This window comes from Coregonus clupeaformis, chromosome 20 (assembly GCF_020615455.1).
Source record: "Coregonus clupeaformis isolate EN_2021a chromosome 20, ASM2061545v1, whole genome shotgun sequence".
Taxonomy (NCBI): domain Eukaryota; kingdom Metazoa; phylum Chordata; class Actinopteri; order Salmoniformes; family Salmonidae; genus Coregonus; species Coregonus clupeaformis.
The window spans coordinates 709,259-734,717 of record NC_059211.1 but is presented as its reverse complement, the minus strand read 5'-3'; the positions used below and the strand labels follow the sequence as shown (position 1 = coordinate 734,717).

Sequence of the window (25,459 nt, the reverse complement as noted above, 5' to 3'; positions counted from 1 at the left end):
GCATCACCGAACATAAGTCATCCATTCGTAGAAAAGATCAGCAATCTCCTGTCACCAAACACTTCACAGAATCCAATGAGGACATTACAACACTCACATGCCCCTTAGGGGTGATAACCTACTAAAACGATAATGCTTCTGAATCCACTACCTGGACACTCTCCCCTGGGGGGCTTAATGAGGAATTTGATCTCAGACCTTTTTTTATTTAAAAACATTTAGCCTACTGTATCATGGCCATGTTCTGATTTATTTGTATCAATATTGTTTTGCCTTTGCACAAGTCATGGGAGCATTTCTCTACACCAGCAATAACATCTGCTAAATATGTGTATGCGACCAATACCATTTTATTTGAAAAAAATAGCCCTATCTGTACTGAGTGTACAAAACATTATGAACACCACCACCTGCGCTTTCCATGACATAGACCAGGGATGGGCAACTGGCTGCATGTGGCCCCAAGCCCCCCTTTTGTAGGCACGCTGATCAATAAAATAAACAACTCAGTCGGGGTCTCAACATATACTGTTGAGAGTTAAAATAATAGAATATACAAGATGCAATTTCGAAATTTGATTGTGCATCAATTAGCCCATGTCAGCAAAAACAATTTAGATTGGTAAATTAGTCTAGTGGCCAGCTATCTAAACGTGTAGTAAGCATGGTGGAATTACCGACTGGAGTGGGGGCCATTGATCGTCAGTTATCATATTAAAAACTGCAAAAATAAAAAAATGGCTCCACCCCATGGTAAAAAGAGTAGAATTGCATGAAATGAGTTATAAAATTGCAAAATCTTCTCTCAGCCACATGGCAAAATGTGTAGAATTGCAGCAAACTTGTTTTAAAAGTGGAACATTTTCTCTACACCCCATGGCAAAATGTGCAGAATTGCAGGAAACTAACTTTAACACTTTTTTTCTTTCGATTAGCTGTCATGAGGGGGGCCCCTAAAATGTTTTGCTGGCAAGGTGGGGAGGGGGGATGGATGTGGGTATGCAGACCCACAAACCACTGCAGCCCCTTCTTTTGTGGCCCCCACTCCCATCAAAGTTATCCATCACTGACATAGAATCCAGGTGAAAGCCCAAATCCCCTATTGCTGTCACTTGTTAAATCCACTTCAATCAGTGTAGATGAAGGGGAGGAGACAGGTTAAAGGAGGATTTTTAAGCCTTGAGACATGGATTGTGTATGTGTGCCATTCAGAGGGTGAATGGGCAAGACAAGATGCCTTTGAACGGGGTATGGTAGTAGGTGCCAGGCACACCGTTTTGTGTCAAGAACTGCAATTATGCTGTTTTTTCACACTCAACAGTTTCCTGTGTCTATCAATAATGGTCCACCACACAAAGGACATCCAGTCAACTTGATTTGAGGTTGATTTGATTTATTAGGATCCCAATTAGCCAACGCCAATGGCAACAGCTAGTCTTACTGGGGTCCGACACATAACAAAAAATACATTACAGACAAAATACTTTACATACATTTAAGAACATGAACATGTAGTGTGTGTGTTTCTATTAGTTACACATACATGTCAGTACATACCCACAACAAGTAGAAACTTGACACAATTGTGGGAAGCTTTGGAGTTAACATGGGCCAGCATCCCTGTAGAACGCTTTCAACATTCCATGCCCCGATGAATTGAGGCTGTTCTGAGAGGGGGTGCAACTCAATATTAGGAAGCTGTTCTTAATGTTTTGTACACTCAGTGTATATCATGTTGACCTATGATTCTGTCTAAATGTATTGTCTAATATGTATACCTTTGTAAATATTGTATATAGAAATATATTGTCAACTGTGACTTGATTGCTAACCAATTGTCTAATTGAAATGACTAATTGTTGCCACCTGTTGTTCACTTGAACTTGTATGAATACAGAATGCAGGATTTTCCTCACCCTTGAAAAATACCTAGTCGAAACGTTGGGTATTTATAAATAAAATACTAAGCATATAACTTTGATATCCTGAGTGTTCTTTCCCTTGTGGATCAGTGGAGGCTGGTGGGAGGAAATATAGGAGAATGGGTTCATTGTAATGGCTGGAATGGAATTCATGGAACGGAGTCAAACGTGGTTTGTCCATATATGCAATGTTTGATACCGTTCCATTGATTCCATTACTGCCATTAGAATGAGCCCATCCTCCAATAGCTCCTCCTACCAGCCTCCACTGCAGTGGATATATTTTTTGCATTGCTCTCCCACACACCCATCTTGAAATCTAAGGCCTACTTCATTAAAGAGAGACACTGACCACTTCACTGCCGGAAATGTATTTGGATTATAACAATATTCACACAGTTATACAATTAAAACATGAGCCTAATTTAAGGCATGACAAAAATCCATAGTTTGACATGAATTACAATTATTGTTCATTCATACACAGTATAATCATTATCTCTGTCTCTCTCATATCTTGGGTACCCCCTCACTTGCAACAGGATGACTCTGCACCACAGCACCCCCCTGTGGCAGAAGAGACCGTTGCACTCCCCAGCTGCAGCACCAGTTCAAAGGGATTCACTGTACCCACCTGCAATGACACACAGCATGACAGACAGCACATGGTTTCCCTGGCAATCACAGAAAAACTCTGCAGGGCCATATTTACACAACTTCATGGTAGTGCGTTATGTAATAACCTTATATGATAATAACTCCCCTATCTTACAAGGTTAGGGTCTATTCCATTTAACCTCCAGTCAATTCATTACAGAGAAATCCCATTTAAATAATATAAATCACATTTATTACATCAAATATCAAACTCCATGGCGAGTCATATTATGCAAATGCTGTCAGCGACCCTGGATTGGAATTGGTGACTATGCAATGTGTTTTTATCTGCTATTAGTTTATCTTATCACTGTTTGTCTGAAGCTGTAGCTTGCATTATGTACTTTCCATACAGTTTATTACTGCATGAGATCATGATCAGGGCCCGTATCCACAAAGCATCTCAGAGTAGGAATGCTGATCTAGGGTCAGTTTAGCCTTTTAGATCATCATGAATAAGATTATATGGACAGATCCTAGATCAGCACTGCTACTCCGAGATGCTTTGTGGATACAGGCCCAGATCTGTTTGCCCCTTGAGTTCACTTGCAACAGACAGTCCAAAAGGTAGAGATATATAATAATCAACTAAACTAAACGAGAGTTAGGAGCGAACTAAATTAATTACCTGGTAACTAGCTTTGGGACACAACACCTTTAGTCTGTGTTTTGGTTGGACTCCCTGAGTTGTGCATCGTTCTGGTGGTTGGCAACGGAAAATAACCATACCACATTATAGCCGGCTTCACCCCAAAAAAATTCCTGTCAACAAACGCATATGTATAATCTCTAGGAACTCCACTTACCAGACATAAAGTGAAATGTGTCCCTCGCTATCAAATAAACATCTGAATCCAACTTTTGTCCAAACCGCATCATATTCCTGCTGTGTGAACAGTGGTAGATTTCGTGGTAGGAAGACTTGTGTGAAGTGCGTGGTCTATCTTGACAGGAATATGGTGCGGTTCGGACAAAAGTTGGATTCTGACATTTAGTTGATAGTGAGGGACACATTTCAATTGATGTCTGGTAAATAGAGGGTGGCTATTTTCCATTGCCAACCACCAGAACGATGCACAACTCAGGGAGTCCAACCAATACACAGACTACCGACGTTGTGTCCCAAAGCTAGTGGTAACCCTTTACTGAGAGACAACAGGTGTAATGCATTATGATGCGGTTATAATACTGTGTATAATGCATTGTAAAACAACCTAGATTAACTCTTAATCAGCCTCAGCCTCAGCCTCCTTAGGACCAAGGCTAAACTAAACACCCACAGCCTGAAGAATGTGTAGGGAGTATGAAAACATTCAAACTGTAGGAAATATGAACAAACCAAATATAGTCCTCAGTGTGTGTGTGTGTTTTGTGCTTGCGCTAATGTGTGTGTGGTTTCAGTGACCATGAGAGACCATGATAAGAAGACATTGAGACATTCCATTGGCTGACGGGAGGACATACATTCCTTCCTGGTTAAGGTTCCCAGCAGGGCTCTAACACAGCCTAGTTGTGACTGCAGCACATCTGCTTGACCTTGGTGTGTGTGTGTGTGTGTGTGTGTGTGTGTGTGTGTGTGTGTGTGTGTGTGTGTGTGTGTGTGTGTGTGTGTCGTGTGTGTGTAGGTACTAGGGGTCAATTTAGAATTCACAGTGGGAAGGTGTCAGTGGATGTGTCATGAACTTTATACAGACACACAGTGTGTCATGAATTTTATACACATTCATCATGACATTTATACACACACCCTGCAACCACATCCACCTCTAGAACTCAGAGTTTTATGACACATTAGGTGCAACTGTCTTGTTATTGGCGCAAACCTTGGGTTTCTTTACACTACATCCAGAAGGTACCCCGGGCGGTTGGAAAGTGAACTCCTCAGCAAACCTGGATTGGCTGAGGATGCTGGCCATCTCTCCATCCACCTCCACTACCTCATCCACCTGGGGGAGACACACACACACAATATTACTCACTGTGTATAACACACTCCTGTGGAAAACACACCTGGGCACAGATCTAGGATCAATATGATCCAAAATAACTTTTTGTCAAACTGTTACATCGAAATGTGTTCTCTGCTCTCAACTTTTGAGAGGAGCAAAGCTAACCTCCATTTGGCAGAAAAACACAAAACAGTATCTTGTACAAACCTTGAACGTGTACTGAGAGTCAAACTTCAGTCTCTCCTCAAAACCAGTGATGTTGCCATTGTATATGACCAGAGAGCCTTTGTAAGAGATTTTGGGGATCTTGAAGAGACGGTAGGTGGCAGAAACAAACTTGTAGTCACCTGTATTTCCAGAAGAAATAACGTTTTGAATAGTAAATCTTAAAAATGTGGGGTCCCATGTATCAATGCTATAAACCCAGTATGTTATAACAATGGTTAGAGCTGATAGAAACATTTCAGTCTCATGATTAATTAAGACCAGTCTGTCAGTCAACACATCTCACCTAGGATGGCCTCCAGTTCCTTGTTGTCCACGGTGATGACATTGGCCGTGACCAATCGCGGGGGGCTGAATCCCACCTCCTGAGCCAATCGCACTAGGTCCTCCCACCAAAGCGCTCCGCCTAAACACTCACCTAACGAGATAATTAACATCTACAGTGTACCTAGGTTATTAACAGTTGATGGTACTACAAATAGAAATAGTAGCTAGAACTAGTCTAAAGCAGTGTGAAATGTAATACAGAAGCTGGTTAGTAGACGTACGTACCCCACAGGACTTTGTGATTCTTGATCTCATCAGAGAGCTTGCTGCTGCTGTAGACATCACTGAAGTACAGCTCTCCTCCATCCTGACAACCAGAGAAAGTAACAAACATCTTTAGTATGCTAGCTTAGAAGAAGTGAAAGAAAGGGAAAGGAGGATACCTAGTCAGTTGTACAACAATGCATTCAACTGAAATGTGTCTTCCACATTTCAATGTTACCATGCAAGGACTTTCTTCCTTAATTACTTTTCACTGACACGTGTAAGTGACAGCATTTTACTTCTAAGGAATGGAACATGACATGAATCTCCCTTACAAGCTTTAAAGGTGCATTGAAGTGTTGTTGGTTGTAATGACCTGAATTCTACATGATTCAGTATAGCACACAGTGTACCTTTAGCACGCGGTAAGCATCACTCAATACTTTTCTCTTGTCCGGGGACAAATTCACCACACAGTTGGATCTGTCGCACAACAAAGGGGCAAATAATCAACCCTCACCGTACACTAATCACTATGATATTACTGTAAAAATGAAATGTAATCTTTCAAGGGTAAACAAACAAACAAACAAACAGACAAACAACAATGGCATCTTACATGATGATATCAAAGGAGTTCTCCTCGAGTCCAGCCTCCTTTAGAGCCTCGATGTAGCCCTGAACAAAGTCCACGTTGGGCTTCTCGTATCCAAACTCCTGCATGTGGTGGTCCACGTACTTTCTGGCCACCTCAAGCTATAAAGAAAAAAAACGGATGTGTTCCCAGGACCGAAATACAGCACTCAAAAACAAGAACAGAGTAGAAAAGGGCGATTTGGCTTGCACATACATAAACAAGCACCACACATTTACATACATTTTAGTCATTTAGCAGACGCTCTTATCCAGAGCGACTTACAGTTAGTGAGTGCATACATTATTTTATTTTTCATACTGGCCCCCCGTGGGAATCGAACCCACAACCCTGGCGTTGCAAACGCCATGCTCAACAACTGAGCTACATCCCTCCCCTACCCTGGACGACGCTGGGCCAATTGTGCGCCGCCCCATGGGTCTCCCGGTCGCGGCCGGCTACGACAGAGCCTGGATTTGAACCGGGATCTCTAGTGGCACAGCTAGCACTGCGATGCAGTGCCTTAGACCACTGCGCCACTCGGGAGTTACACTGCGCCAACAGTGTTGTGTTCAGCAATTGCCCATTATGATATTAAAATCGTTTTCATTGAATGGTCACCACCACACCGTTGTGTACCTGGTCCTCCGTCATGTCGATGCCCGTGACGTGGCCCTTCTCCCCTACCAGTTGGCTGAGCATATAGCAGTCTCTCCCACTGCCACTGCCCAGGTCCAGCAGCCTGCAGCCCTCCAGACACTCTGGGACCACCAGCCCACACCCATAGTACCTGACAGAACAACAGCAGGTCAAGGACTACATGGTGAGTGTATTGAATCAAGTGTAACAGTTTTTCATGGATGACTCAACAATCTTATCCTCAACGATCTTATCCTTAACAATCCACAGGCAAGCAGGCAGACAGACCGACAGAGACACACATGCCATTACAATGTGTGAAAATGACTATGAAACACTTATGTTATCAAAATGATGTCATTATATTGTATGTACAATGTTACAATAGTGAACCCACTTGGCTGTGACTTCAGGATGGATATTCTTCAGAGCCTTGAGGATGACAGCTGGGATGGGCTGAGACGGGGCTAAGCAGGCATTACTCTTCAGGTCAGACGTCTTATTCAGGATCTTCCCATAGTAGTCCTGAGGGAAGGTTAAAAATACCTATTGTATCAAGATTTATTTAGAAAGTCTTCGACATTTTTACTTGGCTGCATCTCATTCCATGATCATCAATTTGAGGTTAATGTTCAACTTAATTAATTCAATTATCAGTAGCCATTAGCATACTGCCTGGACATACCGTAATGGAATGTACAAAACATTAGGAACACCTTCCTAATATTGAGTTGCACCCCCTTTTGCCCTCAGAACAGCCTCAATTCGTCGGAGCATGGACTCTACAAGGTGTCGAAACCATTCCACAGGGACGCTGGCCCATGTTGACTCCAATTCTTCCCACAGTTGTGTCAAGTTGGATGGATGTCCTTTGGGTGGTGGACCATTCTTGATACACGGGAAACTGTTGAGCGTGAAAAACCCAGCAGCGTTGCAGTTTTTGACACACTCAAACCGGTGTGCTTGGCACCTACTACCATACCCCTTTCAAAGGCACTTAAATCTTTTGTCTTGCCCATTCACCCTCTGAATGGCACACATAAACAATCCATGTCTCAATTGTCTCAAGGCTTAAAAATCCTTCTTTAACCTGTCTCCTCCCCTTCAGCTACACTGATTTAAGTGGATTTAACAAGTGACAGCAATAAAGGATCATAGCTTTTACCTGGATTCACTTGGTCAGTCTATGTCATGGAAAGAGCAGGTGATCCTAATGTTTTGTACACTCAGTGTACAAACCTACTCTAGTAGTCAGTAATGGGCTACAAATATATGTAAAATGTACTAACAAAATGATACTTTAACTTTGTGATACCTTGACATCCAAATGAATCACTGAATCAACGAAGCAGCCTTTCCCACATTCCCTAAAAAAATGTAAGACATGTAATTTAGCTATAGCTAAATTAACGGAATATAAACAGCCAATAAAAATGCATCAAATCATTGAAAGACAATATTTTCACAACAGAAAAAAACCTGGTCAAGACAAACATGTCTAACAAGACCTTGTTACAGTAACCTGCAAGTATATTGTAACGCTAGGCTATTGTAACGATGTCGCTATTGTACCAAGTCGTGGGAAACAGTTCCGTATTTCACTTTTCACAATCTGAAACATTGTAGCACATACTAGCTGGATTGATAGTGACAAAAAAATCTACAACTGACACTCGTGGAAGCTTACCCGTGTTCTTTCTTGCATTCAGCCATCGTGGTCCAATAGTCTAATAAAATTCTAATAAAATAACCTTTGGAATCAATGTTAATTTTCAATGATCTGTCATAACATATTTTTTACTTCCTGGTTCTCTGTACCGCCCCCTATACCTTCAAATTAAATGTCTCTCTTTCAAAATAAAATGTTAAAACTGGTTTAATGAAGGAAATTATACATTAGTTACAGATAATATACACTGCTCAAAAAAATTAAGGGAACACTAAAATAACACATCCTAGATCTGAATGAATGAAATAATCTTATTAAATACTTTTTTCTTTACATAGTTGAATGTGCTGACAACAAAATCACACAAAAATTATCAATGGAAATCAAATGTATCAACCCATGGAAGTCTGGATTTGGAGTCACCCTCAAAATTAAAGTGGAAAACCACACTACAGGCTGATCCAACTTTGATGTAATGTCCTTAAAACAAGTAAACATGAGGCTCAGTAGTGTGTGTGGCCTCCACGTGCCTGTATGACCTCCCTACAACGCCTGGGCATGCTCCTGATGAGGTGGCGGATGGTCTCCTGAGGGATCTCCTCCCAGACCTGGACTAAAGCATCCGCCAACTCCTGGACAGTCTGTGGTGCAACGTGGCGTTGGTGGATGGAGCGAGACATGATGTCCCAGATGTGCTCAATTGGATTCAGGTCTGGGGAACGGGCAGGCCAGTCCATAGCATCAATGCCTTCCTCTTGCAGGAACTGCTGACACACTCCAGCCACATGAGGTCTAGCATTGTCTTGCATTAGGAGGAACCCAGGGCCAACCGCACCAGCATATAGTCTCACAAGGGGTCTGAGGATCTCATCTCGGTACCTAATGGCAGTCAGGCTACCTCTGGCGAGCACATGGAGGGCTGTGCGGCCCCCCAAAGAAATGCCACCCCACACCATGACCGCCAAACCGGTCATGCTGGAGGATGTTGCAGGCAGCAGAACGTTCTCCACGGCGTCTCCAGACTCTGTCACGTCTGTCACATGTGCTCAGTGTGAACCTGCTTTCATCTGTGAAGAGCACAGGGCGCCAGTGGCGAATTTGCCAATCTTGGTGTTCTCTGGCAAATGCCAAACGTCCTGCACGGTGTTGGGCTGTAAGCTCAACCCCCACCTGTGGACGTCGGGCCCTCATACCACCCTCATGGAGTCTGTTTCTGACCGTTTGAGCAGACACATGCACATTTGTGGCCTGCTGGAGGTCATTTTGCAGGGCTCTGGCAGTGCTCCTCCTGCTCCTCCTTGCACAAAGGTGGAGGTAGCAGTCCTGCTGCTGGGTTGTTGCCCTCCTACGGCCTCCTCCACGTCTCCTGATGTACTGGCCTGTCTCCTGGTAGCGCCTCCATGCTCTGGACACTACACTGACAGACACAGCAAACCTTCTTGCCACAGCTCGCATTGATGTGCCATCCTGGATGAGCTGCACTACCTGAGCCACTTGTGTGGGTTGTAGACTCCGTCTCATGCTACCACTAGAGTGAAAGCACCGCCAGCATTCAAACGTGACCAAAACATCAGCCAGGAAGCATAGGAACTGAGAAGTGGTCTGTGGTCACCACCTGCAAAACCAGTCCTTTATTGGGGGTGTCTTGCTAATTGCCTATAATTTCCACCTGTTGTCTAGGACAGCATGTGAAATGTATTGTCAATCAGTGTTGCTTCCTAAGTGGACAGTTTGATTTCACAGAAGTGTGATTGACTTGGAGTTACATTGTGTTGTTTAAGTGTTCCCTTTATTTTTTTGAGCAGTGTATTATTTCTTATAGCACTGATTTTCAACTCACCTTACCTCGTCCATTTGATTAAAATGCAGCTTTCAATCATTTATCAATTCAGCATGTGTGGAACACAAATAAAGAACACAACATTACAAAAAAAGTATTTCTGGTTTACATTTATTGAACGTGTCAATTTCGCTGCTGTAATAAAATGGCTTAAGAACGAACGACAGAAAATGTGCACAACCACCTTACATCCCCGTGTGGAAACAGAATAATATCTTTGGCATGATGTCCATTATTCACAATACAATATTGTCACATCATTCAATAGGTCATTTAATCTGTGCATTGAGTTAAATGTATCTTCACCTTCACACTCCTTTGATTTCGGGAGATTTAAATGTTTCAAGAGTATAACAATTCTTTACTCAACAAAACAATAGTAAGTTATTTATTAAAATAAAATATAAATTAAATCACTCAATAACTAAAAAGCTAATGATTGCAGACTGACATTTTGGTCTGAGATGTAAAAGTAGTTGGTTTGGTTCATAAATGTATTGTAGAATATTATAATACACAATTTGCCAGTAAGTGGATCAAAAGCTTTACAATTTTATTACGTGAGTTGACAAAGACATCCGTTCGAAATGCAGAATAGTTTACCTTTGTTGTACCACAATTATAGAATATTCTATTTTTTTATACAAAATGCATAATAGGGCTATATAAAGCATTTACGATAGCTTGGTTCTCGTAACTAAACTATGTTTTTTTGGTACCCGTTTTCTCCTACGGACCTGTAAGTTTCACTAATGCACAATCTTTGCGAGCTACTGCAAACGTGACAGTTTCTCAGAGATGCACAATACCATATCTCTGAGAAGAACCAATCACGTCCTTGATAGAGATCCATCCATGTAGAATTCACCTCAACGACACATTAGAAAACCCTCCTTTACAAAACAAACAGTAACTGATTCAATGTAAAATAAAAATCAGAGAAAAAAAAAAGACTGGATTCGTGGATACAACTTCTTTTATGTTGGATTAATTTTTTTACATCATTTCTATATCTCCATTATTAGAGTTACATATATTTATGGGCAAAATTAAATTAAAAGAATTGCGTCACACGAAACGTGTTAATGCACTTGTGTGTCTCTGTGACAATAGGGTTGTAGGAGAGTAAAAAACCATAAGGCTATATGGTTCTCTTCAAAAAGCACTTAGAAGCTTAACGTCTTACACAAACAGTAACATTCACCTGCAGTGTTTTGTGTCAGGCTCTTCCTGTACAGTACACTCCGAGTCAGTATTCATGTCATATGAATGAATTCCCCTTGACAATGCTCACAAATTGGGGAAAACAAACATTCTTTCCCATTGACCCTCACTGTAAAAGAGCCAACTTTGTAGTACATTTTTAGTTATACAATGTAACTAGTTCAAAAATCCTGACCTACGGTTCGCAATGCTCCCACGTAGGGAAATGGAGCCTGCGAGAAGAGCCCTGTGGCTTCAGGCTAATCGGTGTGGAAGAGTGGGAAATTGTAGGCTACTAAGTAGGCTACACGTAGCTACGTGCGTGGAAAATATTTTATCACAGGTAAGACATTTAACTTGTTTAGTACAGTCTGTTTGGAACTCCACTCACTACTTGTAGCTGTATAGTCCGTTTGTTTGCGTTGTTGGTCTTGGCTAGCTTAATGTTCTGGTTCAGGACTCTCCAACCCTGTTCCTGGAGAGCTACCGTCCTGTAGGTTTTCACTCCAACCCTAATCTAGCACACCTGATTCTAAAAATCAGCTGTTTATAAACTGAATCAGATTAGTTACAACTAGGGTTGGAGTGAAAACCTACATGAGGGTAGCTCTCCAGGAAAAGGGTTGTAGTCCTGTTCTGGTTGGTAGCTAGCTAGCTAGCACTCACTCATGTGGTTAACATCAGCGCCGTCATGAAAATGGGGAAGCCCCTACAACGTTATGTTTTTCTAAGTAGTGAGAATGCTCGGGAGCAGGCAATGTTGAAAAGTAATCTTTACACGTTGTACTTTTCTTAAAATGTAGTTTTGTAATTGACTAAAACAAACAGACAAGAAATGTGCTTTTGGAAAAAGGTCAAGTTTTTGCTGGGCGCCAATGGGGTAACCAAAGTAACCATGGGTTGTTTTCCCCACAGGCAGGCAGGGCCACAACGTTTTATTTCATAACGACTGGGACTATCAAATTGCATAAGCACACATCATCACCATGACGATCCACACTGCACTGCTTTAACAATGTTCCTGTACTGCTTCAGTGTATTTGTCCAGGATGTTCCTTCCTGTGAACAGACACAGGAAGTAGCTGTGATGATTTCCATTAGCTTGGTACACTGAGCATAGGAGTTGGCAAGACAGCACAAATTGATCTGAGACCAGGCTAGAGTTGCACCAGTGTGTACTTGACTATACTGCATTCGCACCAAACATCGGGTCAGCAACCACTGACCAAAGTATCAATCTCCTCCAGCTTGCATAAGTCTTAACACGGTCTCCTTTCAACTCCTCTTGGTAAAGACCGACAAAGGAGGACATTTATGCCGTTAGCAGTCTGTAAGTAGGTTGGTGATAGGCCAACCTATCCTCCTGTCTCCTTGTACATTGCAGTTAAGGCCACCATTACAGTATGCCAAAGGGGCTTTAGTTATCAACATCAGGCTTTTAAGTCCAGACTCTGGGATAAAATACAACTTCCTACTCGTCACACACACATGATCTCAGACAGTCACACACACACACACACACATTAAAGTCTTGACTCCCACTCCTGGTTCTCTCTCCCTCCTCTGTGAAGATGTGCTTTAGCTTAGCGTAGCTCAGCCCTGGGGCTCTGTGCTGTTGCCATGGTGAGGGGACCCCTCAAGCTCGTTGATGGTGTGGAGGAGCAGGCACACCGGGGCGTGGGGGGGTTGCGTCATGGCGGGTGGTGGCGGGGAGGTGGACGCTGTCGCCGACCCGCACTCCGACCTACTCTCGGGTCCATCCAGGGCTAGGGCCTGCTCCTCTTCCAATCCCGGAGCAGGGTGACCGCACCCGTCGCAGAAGTCCCCTTCTTCCTGCTCCTCAACCTCCTCCCCCAGTAGGCTATCCTTCTCCCTCAGCTCCTTGCCCTCCTGGCTTCCAATACTGGTACTACCACCACGGTCGCAAACGCACACCTCGATACCCGAGTCACCCGTGAATCGGCGCCGCCTTCCGAGGGCCCCCCTATTATCTTTGTCCTCCTGGGCACCGCTCTCGGACCCCCCTAGGTCCCCGAGTAACAGAGGCTCCTTGCAACTCTTCTCTGGGCTTGTAGGCTCCTCTGTAGAGGCCTCCTGGGGACCTAGCCCTGGTCCACCATCCTGGGGCTCCTGAGGCTTACTGTCTGCCTTGTGTCTGTTGTAGCCAATGGTGGGAGCCCCAATGTGGTGGGGCTCTTCCAGGCTCGGCCTGGAGCAGAGTGTGTCGGACACTGGGGGGACCGGAGTGGTCTGGATGGTCGGGCAGTGTCCCAGTCCCAGGCCGTCCTGTGGGTCAGTGGTCAGGGGGCTGACTGTATGGAAGACACTGTAGGGAGGGGGAGGGGTGGAAGGGCGGTTCACCACCTCCTCGTAGTCAGGTAGGAGGGAATTTGGAAGAAACCCTGGAAGTGAAGAAGAGAGGGATACAAAAAGGACAATTAGGATGAACTGAAAATGATTACAAGGAAAACATGTTGCAATGTTGGCATAGAACCAAGACCTGGCGGTAAAGGTTTCCTGTAATCTGGGGCATGAAACAGGGCTGAGCGTCGTCTGACACTAAAATGAAACCGCGACTCCTAGTTCAAACAAAGGACTGGAGTTGAGTCAAGGTAGCACTGCCAGGCAGTGACAAACCTCTCAGTTTGATGCAACAATTGCAATTGAGAAATATCCGCCCTAGCTAAGAGGAATGACCACAAAAATGTATCCAAGGTGCAATGTTTGAGTAAACTTCTGCACTGGGGAATAACAATGCAATGTAGTCAGACAGAAAGGCCGAAGGAGAGAACTACTCTGAGACTGAAGTCGAGTATATGTGAAGCTGTAGTGCTCTCATGTTTTATTGCGCCACGGCAACGATGGGACTGAAATAGAAGGGCATTGCGCAATAATGCCATGTTGTTGACCACTACCAGTCTGATGCGGTGCATATCTGCGGCTCCTCTTACGCACTATCACACCATGCCATGGTTAATATGGGCAGGACACAATAATGCAATATGACGGTAACGACATCAATGATGGAACTCTTACTGAAGTAGAATGGAACAGAGGTGTAGTTGTGCGCCTCGCGGTAGGCGATGAGGTTGATCTCGTGCTGGCGCTGCTGCTGCTGCAGCCGGTGCTTGGTGCGCCGGTGGTGACACACGCAGCAGCAGCTCAGGATGAAGATGATGACCCACACCAGCCAGAACCCTGCCGGAGACAGAGACACAGTAGAAAGACTGTGAAACATAGACACATGTTAATACGTGTTATTCGTATCTCTATGGTGAGACTACTGTAAATGTACTGCTAAATGTACTGTGAAGGTACTGCTGAATGGAAGGAGTGACAAATTGTTTTTGAAAGCAACAGAGAGCTACAGTACATAACTACACAGTGAGACAGATACAGTTACAAGACTGAAAAACAACAGTAAAAATCGAAGTGCCTTTACAGCTAATGCCAGTAGTGACAAAGTGGTAGTGAACGCAACAGAGAGATATACTGCACCACTACAAAGTAACAACGTGGAGGTAGAGCCATAGATATTGGCCAACTACCCTCCAGGTTGTTCCATAGCAAGAATGTTACTGCTTTGGAACGTTTGGTACCAACAGTGTACCACGGTGTCAATTGGTATTCTACACCCCAATCGGAGTTCACAGTTCATGTTGTAGCTCATTCATCAACAACAACACAGAGATATGCAGAGGACCTATCTCCTGGGACAGGGAGAGGAGGCGGATGAGGGCTGTCCTGTCCTAGTACAGTAAATAAGCTTCAAAGGAATGTTAGAACTGACCTGTCTAGAAAGAATAAATGCTGTGTGTGTGTTCAGAACATGTACTGTATGTTCAGAACATGTACTGTATGTTCAGAACATGCATGTTCACGTGTACGTGTGTGCACCAACTAAGTCGCTCTGGAAAAGAGTGTCTGCTAAATGACTCAAATGTCAAATGTAAATGTGTTTGAGAGCAGGAGAGTGAAAGTGAGAGGTAGAGAGCAAGTGAGAGAGCTTGTGTGTGTGATAGTGTAGAGAGAGAGAGTCCTTACACCAGAGCTCATAGTAGTAACTGCAGCACTGTGTCTCCCCACAGCAGTGTCCTGACTCACAGACGTAGCTCTGGTTGTTCAGCCCCTCACAGTGCAGTAGGCTCTGGAAGACAACACAAGAGAAGAGACAAGTCAATAACAGGAGTGTAAAACAGTATATCCACCACCTGGGTTTTGTTCATTGAGTCACAACGTAGCGAAACCTTTGCGACGGACAACGGAAATTAGCGTTTCTTATCGGACAAGCCCAGGTAGTCTCTCGCTGTTTCAGTCTGTTTTCTTCCGTTCGGTGCCTAGTGAATATGACCCAGCATCCGCCGCTCACAGCACACCTGCTCAAATATTGACCTTTTCATTTTTTGCTCCTCATCATCTCATTAAAAGGTGCTACTCCTAGAATTTCTCCCCCGTGTGGAAGCTTGGTGTATTGCTACGGCACTAGGCTGTGGAAGCTAGGTGTATTGCTACGGCACTAGGCTGTGGAAGCTAGGTGTATTGCTACGGCACTAGGCTGTGGAAGCTAGGTGTATTGCTACGGCACTAGGCTGTGGAAGCTAGGTGTATTGCTACGGCACTAGGCTGTGGAAGCTAGGTGTATTGCTACGGCACTAGGCTGTGGAAGCTAGGTGTATTGCTACGGCACTAGGCTGTGGAAGCTAGGTGTATTGCTACGGCACTAGGCTGTGGAAGCTAGGTGTATTGCTATGGCACTAGGCAGCATTCAAAACAAAATCTCCCCCTCATCCCATTTCCCTGTAACATGGCGGAGACTCGCGCTTGAGCCTTTTACTTTCGGTTTTGGTCCACCAGCTTCAAACAGCTGGAAAAACTATACTGAATTATATAAAACGCAACATGCAAAAATGTCACAGATTTTACTGAGTTACAGTTCATATAAGGAAATCAGTCAATTAAAATAAATTCATTAGGCCCTAATCTATGGATTTCACATGACTGGGAATACAGATATGCATCTGTTGGTCACAGATACCTTTAAAAAAAGGTTGGGACTGGATCAGAAAACCAGTCAGTGTCTGCTGTGTGTGACCACCATTTGCCTCATGCAGTGCGACATCTCCTTCGCATAGAGTTGATCAGGCTGTTGATTGCGGCCAGTGGAATGTTGTCCAACTCCTCTTCAATAGCTGTGCGAAGTTGCTGCATATTGGCGGGAACTGGAACAAGCTGTCGTACACGTCTATCCAGAGCATCCCAAACATGCTCAATGGGTGACATGTCTGGTGAGTATGCAGGCCATGAAAGAACTGGAACATTTTTAGCTTCCAGGAATTGTGTACAGATCCTTGCGACATGGGGCCGTGTATTATCATGCTGAAACATGAGGTGATGGCAGCAGATGAATGGCACGACAATGGGCCTCAGGATCCCATCACGGTTTCATTTAAATTGCCATCGATAAAATGCAATTGTGTTCGCTGTCCGTAGCTTATGCCTGCCCATACCATAACCCCACCGCCACCATGGGGAACCCACAGGACTCTATACACGTGGTCTGCGGTTGTGAGGCCAGTTGGACATCTGTGGCATTGTGTTGTGTGACAAAACTGCATATTTTACAGTGGCCTTTTATTGTCCCCAGCACAAGGTGCACCTGTGTAATGATCACGCTGTTTAAATCAGCTTCTTGATATGCCACACCTGTCAGGTGGATGGATTATCTTGTCAAAGGAGAAATGCTCACTAACAGGGATGTAAACAAATTTGTGCACAAAATGCTAGAGAAATACGCTTTTTTGCGTATGGAACATTTCTGGGATATTTTATTTCAGCTCACAAAACATGGGACCAACACTTCACATGTTGTGTTTATATTTTTGTTCAGTGTATATATTTTGTTGTTGAAATTATATTTCACAGCGATTTAAAATGGTACAATGATTCCCTACACTTTTCCGTGCTTGTTTTCTCACAAACTGAAATTGAGTGAACAGTGTAGAATTTTAGCAACCAGGAAATGAGTGATTTCTACATTGGCCACTTCACTCCATTTCCACTGACTCCAACACAGTCACAAAGTCAAAACAGCTTTCCCATTTTGACAACAGATGTCACTCCGCGGGAGAAATCAATGGGCGAATATCACAGCCAATCACAACACTGGCGGGTAAGTAATACTGTGAAACACTATCATTCCACTATTACTGCAGATATATTATGGACATTTTCTGAAATTACAATGCAAAAATATAAATACATTCTATATGTAGCACCTTTAACTCATGATAGTATTATGGAACATTGACTGACGCATCAACTATAAGATCACAACATCACATCATACAGCAGTTTAGCTATTCCACGTCAATATTCTACAAATGTCTATCTTTGCAGAAATGACTCAGGGGATTAGGCCTAGGTCACTTGAGTCCTACATTCTTACAGATCCTGTAACTGTATGGGACCTGAATAACAAATATAAAATATATTAATCAAATAACTGATTAAAAACTAGTTAGTATAGCCTATAGGCTATATCAAGACGTACAGACAGTGGACAGGCTAGGTCACTTTATCAGCACTAACAGATACTGTACCTGACGTGAGTAAAACAAAAAAATGAAATAAGTCAATAAAAAAACGGATCAATAACTGATTACTAGTATTCAATGTAGCCTATAGGGTCTGGAAGAACTAGGTCCAGACATAAATGATAGTATTAAACTACTCAATCATCCTCTTATACAGGGGTGCTAAGCTGCTAGAATGTCCACGGCTCAGATTTCCTCATCACTTATCATTCATTACTTGGATTATAATGCGGATCACCTGGGCATGCTCCACAAGCTGTAGACTGGGGACCCTAGTAACCTTAGCATGTTATAGAGGCAGTACAAAATACCACATTCAATACAACAGAGTGGACAGACATGGCCCACCCTGGAACAAACGCACCAAGTTAGCCTAGTCAAGAGAAACACAATGTACAGACACAAGCTGCTTCTGTTCGCGCAGATGATGGCCTAGAAAGTGTCTCCAGTCAAACAGGAACTAGCCTGTCAGCGTACATCCAAAACTTTTAACCTGATAGATCAAAGACACACTTAATCATTGTCAATACAGATGTTATCATTAAACCAATCCGTTTCTACTTTCCATGGGGACAGCAGGAATAGCCATTGATAACCAGACAAGGAAGAGAGCCAAGGAAGTCTAATCAAAAACTGCTTCAGATGATATATTGATTTAGCAGGCAACCCCCTACCAGGCTACACATTCTCTTCAAGATTAGATTATGGATTCAATCCTGAGGAGCAAGGTTAGCCAAGGTTTTCTATAGATTACCAGTTTCCTTTCCAGCTGGAGAGGCATAGCGGTCCAAAATCCCAAAATCCCAAGGAACGCAAGTCCTTTCAACTCAAGGGTCATTATCCTTCCAGTCCACAGATGGAAAAAAAGAGCACACACAGACACACACACACACCAAGCAAAATAGGGGACAAGGATTGCTCTACAGAAATGTCCAAGCAGCAGTGGGGTGTGAGCTGCCAGCCAGAGTAGAGGACTGCATGGCAATGAAGTGGAGCTCCCTCTGTATTCAAAACGGCAGGTGGAGTGTGTGTGTCCGAGGGAGGCCAGTTAGTAACATAGGAATTGTGAAACCCAGCCACAGATCAACTTCACACACTAGCCTATGCGCTTCCACTAGACAAGCCTGGAGCATTTCTGCAGTGTGTATCTTTTTAACAACCGCCCACAAATTGTTTACACCATACAACTACATTGTATGACAAGGAATAAGCGCATCACTAGAGAATGGGTTAAAGCTGAAAACTGCAGAGAAACTAGGCTACTGTTTGGTTTGGACATTTTCAGTTCTGAAATAAATTACATTTAGGAGATTACACAATAGTCTAGGGTCAGAGATCTTTGGCTTTAGAGGAGATCAAGAACTCCCTGGCTCCCAGCCTTGGGGCTGTTGTCGAGTGCAAAGATATAACCATTAGGCCTAGGGTTACTTGTTGTTGTACTTGTGCTAGGATGTTGTATCCAGTCCAGTTAGCATGATAGGCTAGGCCTAGAAACAAAACAAACTAAAGCCAAATCCATGTAAGAATACTATTCAGAGATGAAAAAGCTTAAGAGATGAAAAAGCCTAGCTTAAGAGATGAAAAAGCCTAGCTTAAGAGATGAAAAAGCCTAGTTTAAGAGATTAAAAAGCCTATCTTAAGAGATTAAAATAGTTAATAGTTAAGAGATGAAAAAGCCTAGGTTAAGAGATGAAAAAGCCTAGCTTAAGAGATGAAAAAGCCTAGTTTAAGAGATTAAAATAGCTAATAGTTAAGAGATGAAAAAGCCTAGGTTAAGAGATGAAGAGTTACGTTTTTTTTGCCGTCTGAATTTTCCATCGCCTAGGAGACATATCAGACAAGACATTGAGACATTGACCCAACAAAGAATGTCGACAGACAAGATTCCTCAGTCTCACGGCCTTCAACAACAGGCTGCCGCTGAATGGAACAACCGTCCCTTCTCGTACTCCAGTAGAAGATTATGGACGGGTGGATTGTGTTACTAACTGAGCCAGAACCCACAGGCATATTAGAGATGAATTAAAACGTAAATCGACCATAATGAGAAGCTGCTGAAACGACCAGACATACAAGAACAGTCCGGTGTCACTGCTTGACTATCAGAATTGTTTTTCTCTTGGACAGCTGCTAAAAAGTGGCTAAGCGGATTCTTGACCGCGTTCATATGATATAGCATTGGATCTGGCATGAAGATGCACAAAGAATGCCATACTGACAGACCATTGATGCTGTATACTAGTGTCTAAGCTAAATTATTTATGGAGGATCTCTACTTTTTCATGCAAAGAAGCATGTTAGTTTCAAATTCTTAGTAGGCCCATCGCTAAGAACTACAAAATGCCTTGAATGAAAAATAAACTCCAACTGTCTCTTTCTTAGGCCTGCAATATAATCATGGATTGCTCTTGTAAAGTACATGACAGGCAAAGAAGTATCAACCAGCAAAGCAATCTTTTGCACTCTCACAAATTGCATACAGGGTTCGATACTGCGACCAAAACAACTGGTGATTTTTTTTAAACCCGGTAACGTTAGTATTAGGTTCACTATTTTTTTAATCATCATGATTTATTCCAACAGTAATGTGCAATTGACTGAAAATAAAGTAACTTTTTGAAGAGGCAACAACGGCACGGGAATGCCCCAGTCTGTGTGTGTGTCAGGGCTCGACATACAGAGGAGGTTTAGGAAACCCTCATCAGTGGCCTGCTTGGGCCAGTGATAAAAAAAAAAGAATAATGCTATTTTTAATCTAGGCTATATAATTGATTAAAAAATAGATGAATTCCCGAAGCTGTTCGTTCGTTCGTTATGTTGATTATTTACCACACACGCGCTGCACACATATAGCCAATAGCAGGGCTGCCCAACCCTCTTCCTGGTGATCTACATTTTACATTTTAGTCATTTAGCTCTTATCCAGAGCGACTTACAGTTAGTGAGTGCATACATTTTCCATACTGTCCTGTAGGTTCAGTCCAACCCTAATTTAGCGTATCTGATTCAGCTAGTTAAGGTCTTGTTGAGCAGCTAATAAGTAGAATCAGGTGTGTTAAATTAGGGTTGGACTGAAAACCCACAGGACGGTAGCTCTCCAGGAAGAGGGTTGGGCAGCCCTGGCCTATAGTATAGATCATCCTATTTTGCAGATTCAATACTGACACAGTGCTGACTGGCAAGAAGAATGTACAGCAACAGCGCTCTAGAAGAGATATGTTCTGCAGAAGTTCAAGGTTGGACAGTCAATGCTGAACAAAACAGGGGAGACAACAAAAATAACATTCTTGACCACCACACACATTCAGCACTAGTTCTCAAAGAGAAAAGAGGACATGCTCTGGGAACTAGCCCATTTGTGGTTGATGGTACGCCAACAATACTCCCACTTGAAGAGTAACCACCTTGCAAGAGATCTGAAGTCTTGTCTTTGCAGACAGATATTAGGCTACACATCTAAGCTGTAGCACAGAGGGCTAATGCAGTCTTGAAATGCAATGCACGGACAACCTGGGTTTGATATCTGGTCAGTTAGCCAAGGCCTACACATTTTGGGGGGGGGTTGAACAATTAGGGTGACTGATGTAGGTTTAGGCCAAAACCAAGTAGGACAATGCAATCAATGTATTGAGTCACTCAATATTTCTCTCAAACAGAACTTATTGACATATCCACAGGTTAAACAAGACACTGGGATTAACCTTGGCTCCTCCACTCAGCAACTGGTGACCATATTCAGTCACCTGGAACTAAGGCAAGATGCTAGATCCAAATTGAAACTAAGTCTCAATGATGTAGCAGCAAATGGGGAGATAGCTCAGATATCTGTGAGGGGCTGTAGATGCAAACAACACAAAACTTTGCAGACGAGCCCCTTTCCTAGAAATAAAGAAAAACATTGTCAAATTAACTTTAGACTTGTGGGTGATAACTCACAAAACAGGACCATGATTTTGATTTTCACAAAATGTTGTCCTCTGTAGCTCAGCTGGTAGAGCACGGCGCTTGTAACGCCAAGGTAGTGGGTTCAATCCCCGGGACCACCCATACACAAAAATGTATGCACGCATGACTGTAAGTCGCTTTGGATAAAAGCGTCTGCTAAATGGCATATTATTATATTATTATTATTATTATGCATAGAAGGGTCCTTTAGAGAAAGGATTGTTGACATAGATGTGTACACAAAACATTAAGAACACTTTCCATGACTGACTGACCAGGTGAATCCAGCTGAAAGCTATGATCCCTTATTGATGTCACTTGTTAAATCAACTTCAAATCAGTGTAGATGAAGGGGAGGAGACGGGTTAAAGGATTTTTAAGCCTTGACACAATTGAGACATGGATTGTGTATGTGTGACATTCAGAGGGTGAATGGGCAAGACAAAATATTTAAGTGCCCTTGAACAGGGTATGGTAGTAGATGCCAGGCGCACCGGTTTGTGTCAAGAACTGCAACGCTGCTGGGTTTTTCTCACTCAACAGTTTCCTGTGTGTATCACACAGTGGTCCTCTGTAGCTCAGCTGGTAGAGCACGGCGCTTGTAACGCCAAGGTAGTGGGTTCGATCCCCGGGACCACCCATACACAAAAATGTATGCACGCATGACTGTAAGTCGCTTTGGATAAAAGCGTCTGCTAAAAGGCATATTATATTATTATATTATGTATCAAGAAGGCCATCCAGACAACTTGACAACTGTTGGAAGGATTTGCTGTCAACATGGGCCAGCATCCCTGTGGAACGCTTGACACGTTGTAGATTCCATGCCCCAACGAACTGAGGCTGTTCTGAGCGCAAAGGAGGTGGGGTACGTAACTCAATATTAGGAAGGTGTTATATTTTGTAACCTCAGTGTATATTTGACATTTGTATCTTAAAGCATAATTGAGAAATAATTAATTGAAGTTGGAACATTTGTGACATTTTGGCATTACCCAGGCCTTCTTTAAGACTCCATAATGTTTAATCTGTACTACAAAGGAAAAATTGGTGTCATAAAGCTTTACTGCCTGCTCTGTAATATGAGTGGTATTTTAACTGTAAGTCGCTCTGGATAAGAGCGTCTGCTAAATGACTAAAATGTAAATGTAATGTTAATTTCAATACCAATTCTCACATTATATGAATATTGAAGAAAAAAAACATGAATATTGAATATTTTTTGGGTCAAATGTCAGTTGTGAGAATGTCCCAAAAGGAGGACTGTGATTGATATAGTATGCAATTTATTTGCATAACTTCAATAACTTTACTTGTAGTAATAGTTATCTGAACCTTTTGCAGGGATATCTGTCATTATCTAATGATAACAAAATACATACAATGCTCTTGTATGAGGGGGCACTTTGTGTGTCATGACATGGAATGAATTTATGGCAGGTTCAAAACAACTGGGAACTCAAACATTTCCAACTTCAGTGTGTTCAAGACAACTGGGAACTAAAACAAAACGAGATCCGACTGGGAAAAATAGTTTTGAACGATCATTCAACTCCGCATCTTTCTAGAACTCCGCCTTTCCGACCTGAAGCTCATGATTTGACCTCGTCCCCCCTCCCAGTCAACAACTTCCGTGTATTCTTTATAACAAAGTGAATGACAGTATAGACAGGTTGATTGTTTAGCGACAAAACCGACGCGTGCGCAACTATGGGGCAAAACAGACGGGGTTGGCTTAGATTGTTGACAACATGTAAACTATATTTTGTCTCAATGTTTATTGTAAAAAAATGCATTTGCACAATGAGCACTTGTTGTCTCGCAAACATATCGTTACAGTTGTTGGTTAGCTAGCTAGCAATTTTTTTTTTTTTTACATTTACCATTGACATGAAATCAGTCAAAACACCTCAACACAAGACACGGTATAAAGAACAAGATAAAATTAGCTGAAACGAGACAAATATGATTCCTCACTCACATGGCAGCTTCTTGTGATTGGTTGGATTCGATTATGCTGAGCCGCGGGGCACCGGTCTATGGCCGGTGACGTGAACGGATAAACGTTGAGGGAGGAGCTCCATCTCAAATCGAACAGTAATCTGCGCCGCTCGGGCATGTTGTAAACAAGGCAGCATGGTACATCGTCCAGAAACATACAACATATCTTTTCCTGAAAATATCTGTTTGAATTTTCAAACTAGTTTTCATTGGAAAGGCAGATAAAGCTTTTATCAAAAGCGATCTCTTTTACATGTTAAAACACAATCCTACTCACGCGCTTAATTACATCACTTTTGTTTTGAGCCGACTTCACAGCGGGCTTTGAATGGGGCACCTGGCTCATTCCCGGGAGCCAGTCCGGTTCCAAAACTAATACAATCAACTTTCACATGATGCAAAACCGAATCCCCTCATTCTTGCTAGCTAACTGACTGTTCTTGAATCATAACGCAGAGTCCGGCCACATCGATGCACTCGCATCATTTTAGTGACGTCAGCCAACCCGTTTATAGACAGCACTTACAAATGCAGTTTCAGTTTCAATGCAGATATACAACAAAACAAACTAATCAATGTTTTGAATAAGACATCTACTGACTTGTTGGCTAGTACGATGATAATGCTGTGCTAGTACGTGGCGAGATATTTGATAACTGTCAACCATTTAATTAGACAGCTGTCATTGGGTGCGGCTAGAAAAGTTTGTTAACTAACGTTATTAACGTTAGTGACTAACAGTAGCCATGTAGCTAACGTTAGTTACTAAAGCAGCAAATAGATTGTCGATTTCCGCCAACGCTAGCAAGTTAGCTAAGTGCCCATTATGCCAACTAAATAGCTGACTAAACAACTAGCTCGCTAGCAAGATAGCTAAAGCTAGCTACAGCGGTCGAACTTTTCAGACTTTAACTAGCTAACTAAACGAAAACATCATCAGCTAATACACAACCGAGTCTAGCTAGCCAGCAAACTTGTAGGAAAACAGCCGGCCAAGTTAATAGCTAGCTAGCTAACAAAGTAGCTAACCGTATATGCTACTTTGCTAGCTACCTAAATAAACAACATGCATGACCCGAACCAAAACCAAATCCTGGCACACTTGAGCCCAAATCTTACCTCGTCTAATGTCGCGTCGGAGGGGCTGACAGCGACAACCTGCAAAAACAATCCCATTTTAAGACCCGCACCTAAAATCTCGTTCATTCCTCCGACCGGACTCGTGTAAAAACATAAGAGTAGAAGTTTGTTGTTCACTTCACAAATCGTAGCGAAATGTCAAACTAGTTTACGGCTCTCCGGACGCGCTGAAAGACCACGCATGCGCTGCCTCCTTGCAACTGCGTAATTTGATATTGCAAGGAGGCACAACATTGGGCGAATTCGATTAATCTGGCCTGGGGTACACAGGCCATATAATTACAATACTAGAATGGTTTGAACCTTCTTATGACGGGCCAAAGGTCAGCCATGTTGGTCAGGGAGTTGTTCAACCATTGTTTGGTTTGCCAGTGCTGTGATAAGATAGTGTAAAACAATGGATGTGAAGAATTTATCTGCACTGTATGTGTGTTAGCCAGACAGTTTTAGTGGAATGATAACATACATTTTGCAAATTAACTGCCAATATGCCAACGTTCCATTTAAACAA

General features: G+C 42.8%; 2 protein-coding genes across 4 annotated transcripts; both read right to left on the bottom strand.

Moving 5' to 3' along the window:
- Window positions 1–1,663: 1,663 nt before the first annotated feature.
- Window positions 1,664–8,353, bottom strand: as3mt (arsenite methyltransferase). The gene is made up of 11 exons (XM_041838873.2): window positions 8,245–8,353; window positions 7,873–7,924; window positions 6,955–7,082; window positions 6,558–6,708; window positions 5,904–6,040; window positions 5,698–5,767; window positions 5,306–5,387; window positions 5,040–5,171; window positions 4,736–4,875; window positions 4,403–4,525; window positions 1,664–2,556 (listed from the first exon to the last, which is right to left on the bottom strand). The coding sequence occupies exons 1-11, from the start codon at window positions 8,268–8,270 to the stop codon at window positions 2,452–2,454; spliced, it is 1,146 nt and encodes a 381-aa protein (XP_041694807.1). The 5' UTR covers window positions 8,271–8,353; the 3' UTR covers window positions 1,664–2,451.
- Window positions 8,354–11,729: 3,376 nt separating this feature from the next.
- Window positions 11,730–25,150, bottom strand: wbp1lb (WW domain binding protein 1-like b). 3 transcript variants are annotated; one of them, XM_041838871.2, is made up of 4 exons: window positions 24,928–25,150; window positions 15,314–15,416; window positions 14,306–14,467; window positions 11,730–13,671 (listed from the first exon to the last, which is right to left on the bottom strand). In XM_041838871.2, exons 1-4 carry the CDS (start codon window positions 25,012–25,014, stop codon window positions 12,863–12,865), a joined length of 1,161 nt encoding a protein of 386 aa, XP_041694805.2. In that variant the 5' UTR covers window positions 25,015–25,150; the 3' UTR covers window positions 11,730–12,862. The 3 variants fall into 3 exon arrangements, with proteins under 3 accessions (XP_041694805.2, XP_041694804.2, XP_041694806.2); XM_041838870.2 differs by lacking the exon at window positions 24,928–25,150 and adding an exon at window positions 23,789–24,903; XM_041838872.2 differs by lacking the exon at window positions 24,928–25,150 and adding an exon at window positions 18,617–19,103.
- Between the last annotated feature and the right edge of the window lie 309 nt (window positions 25,151–25,459).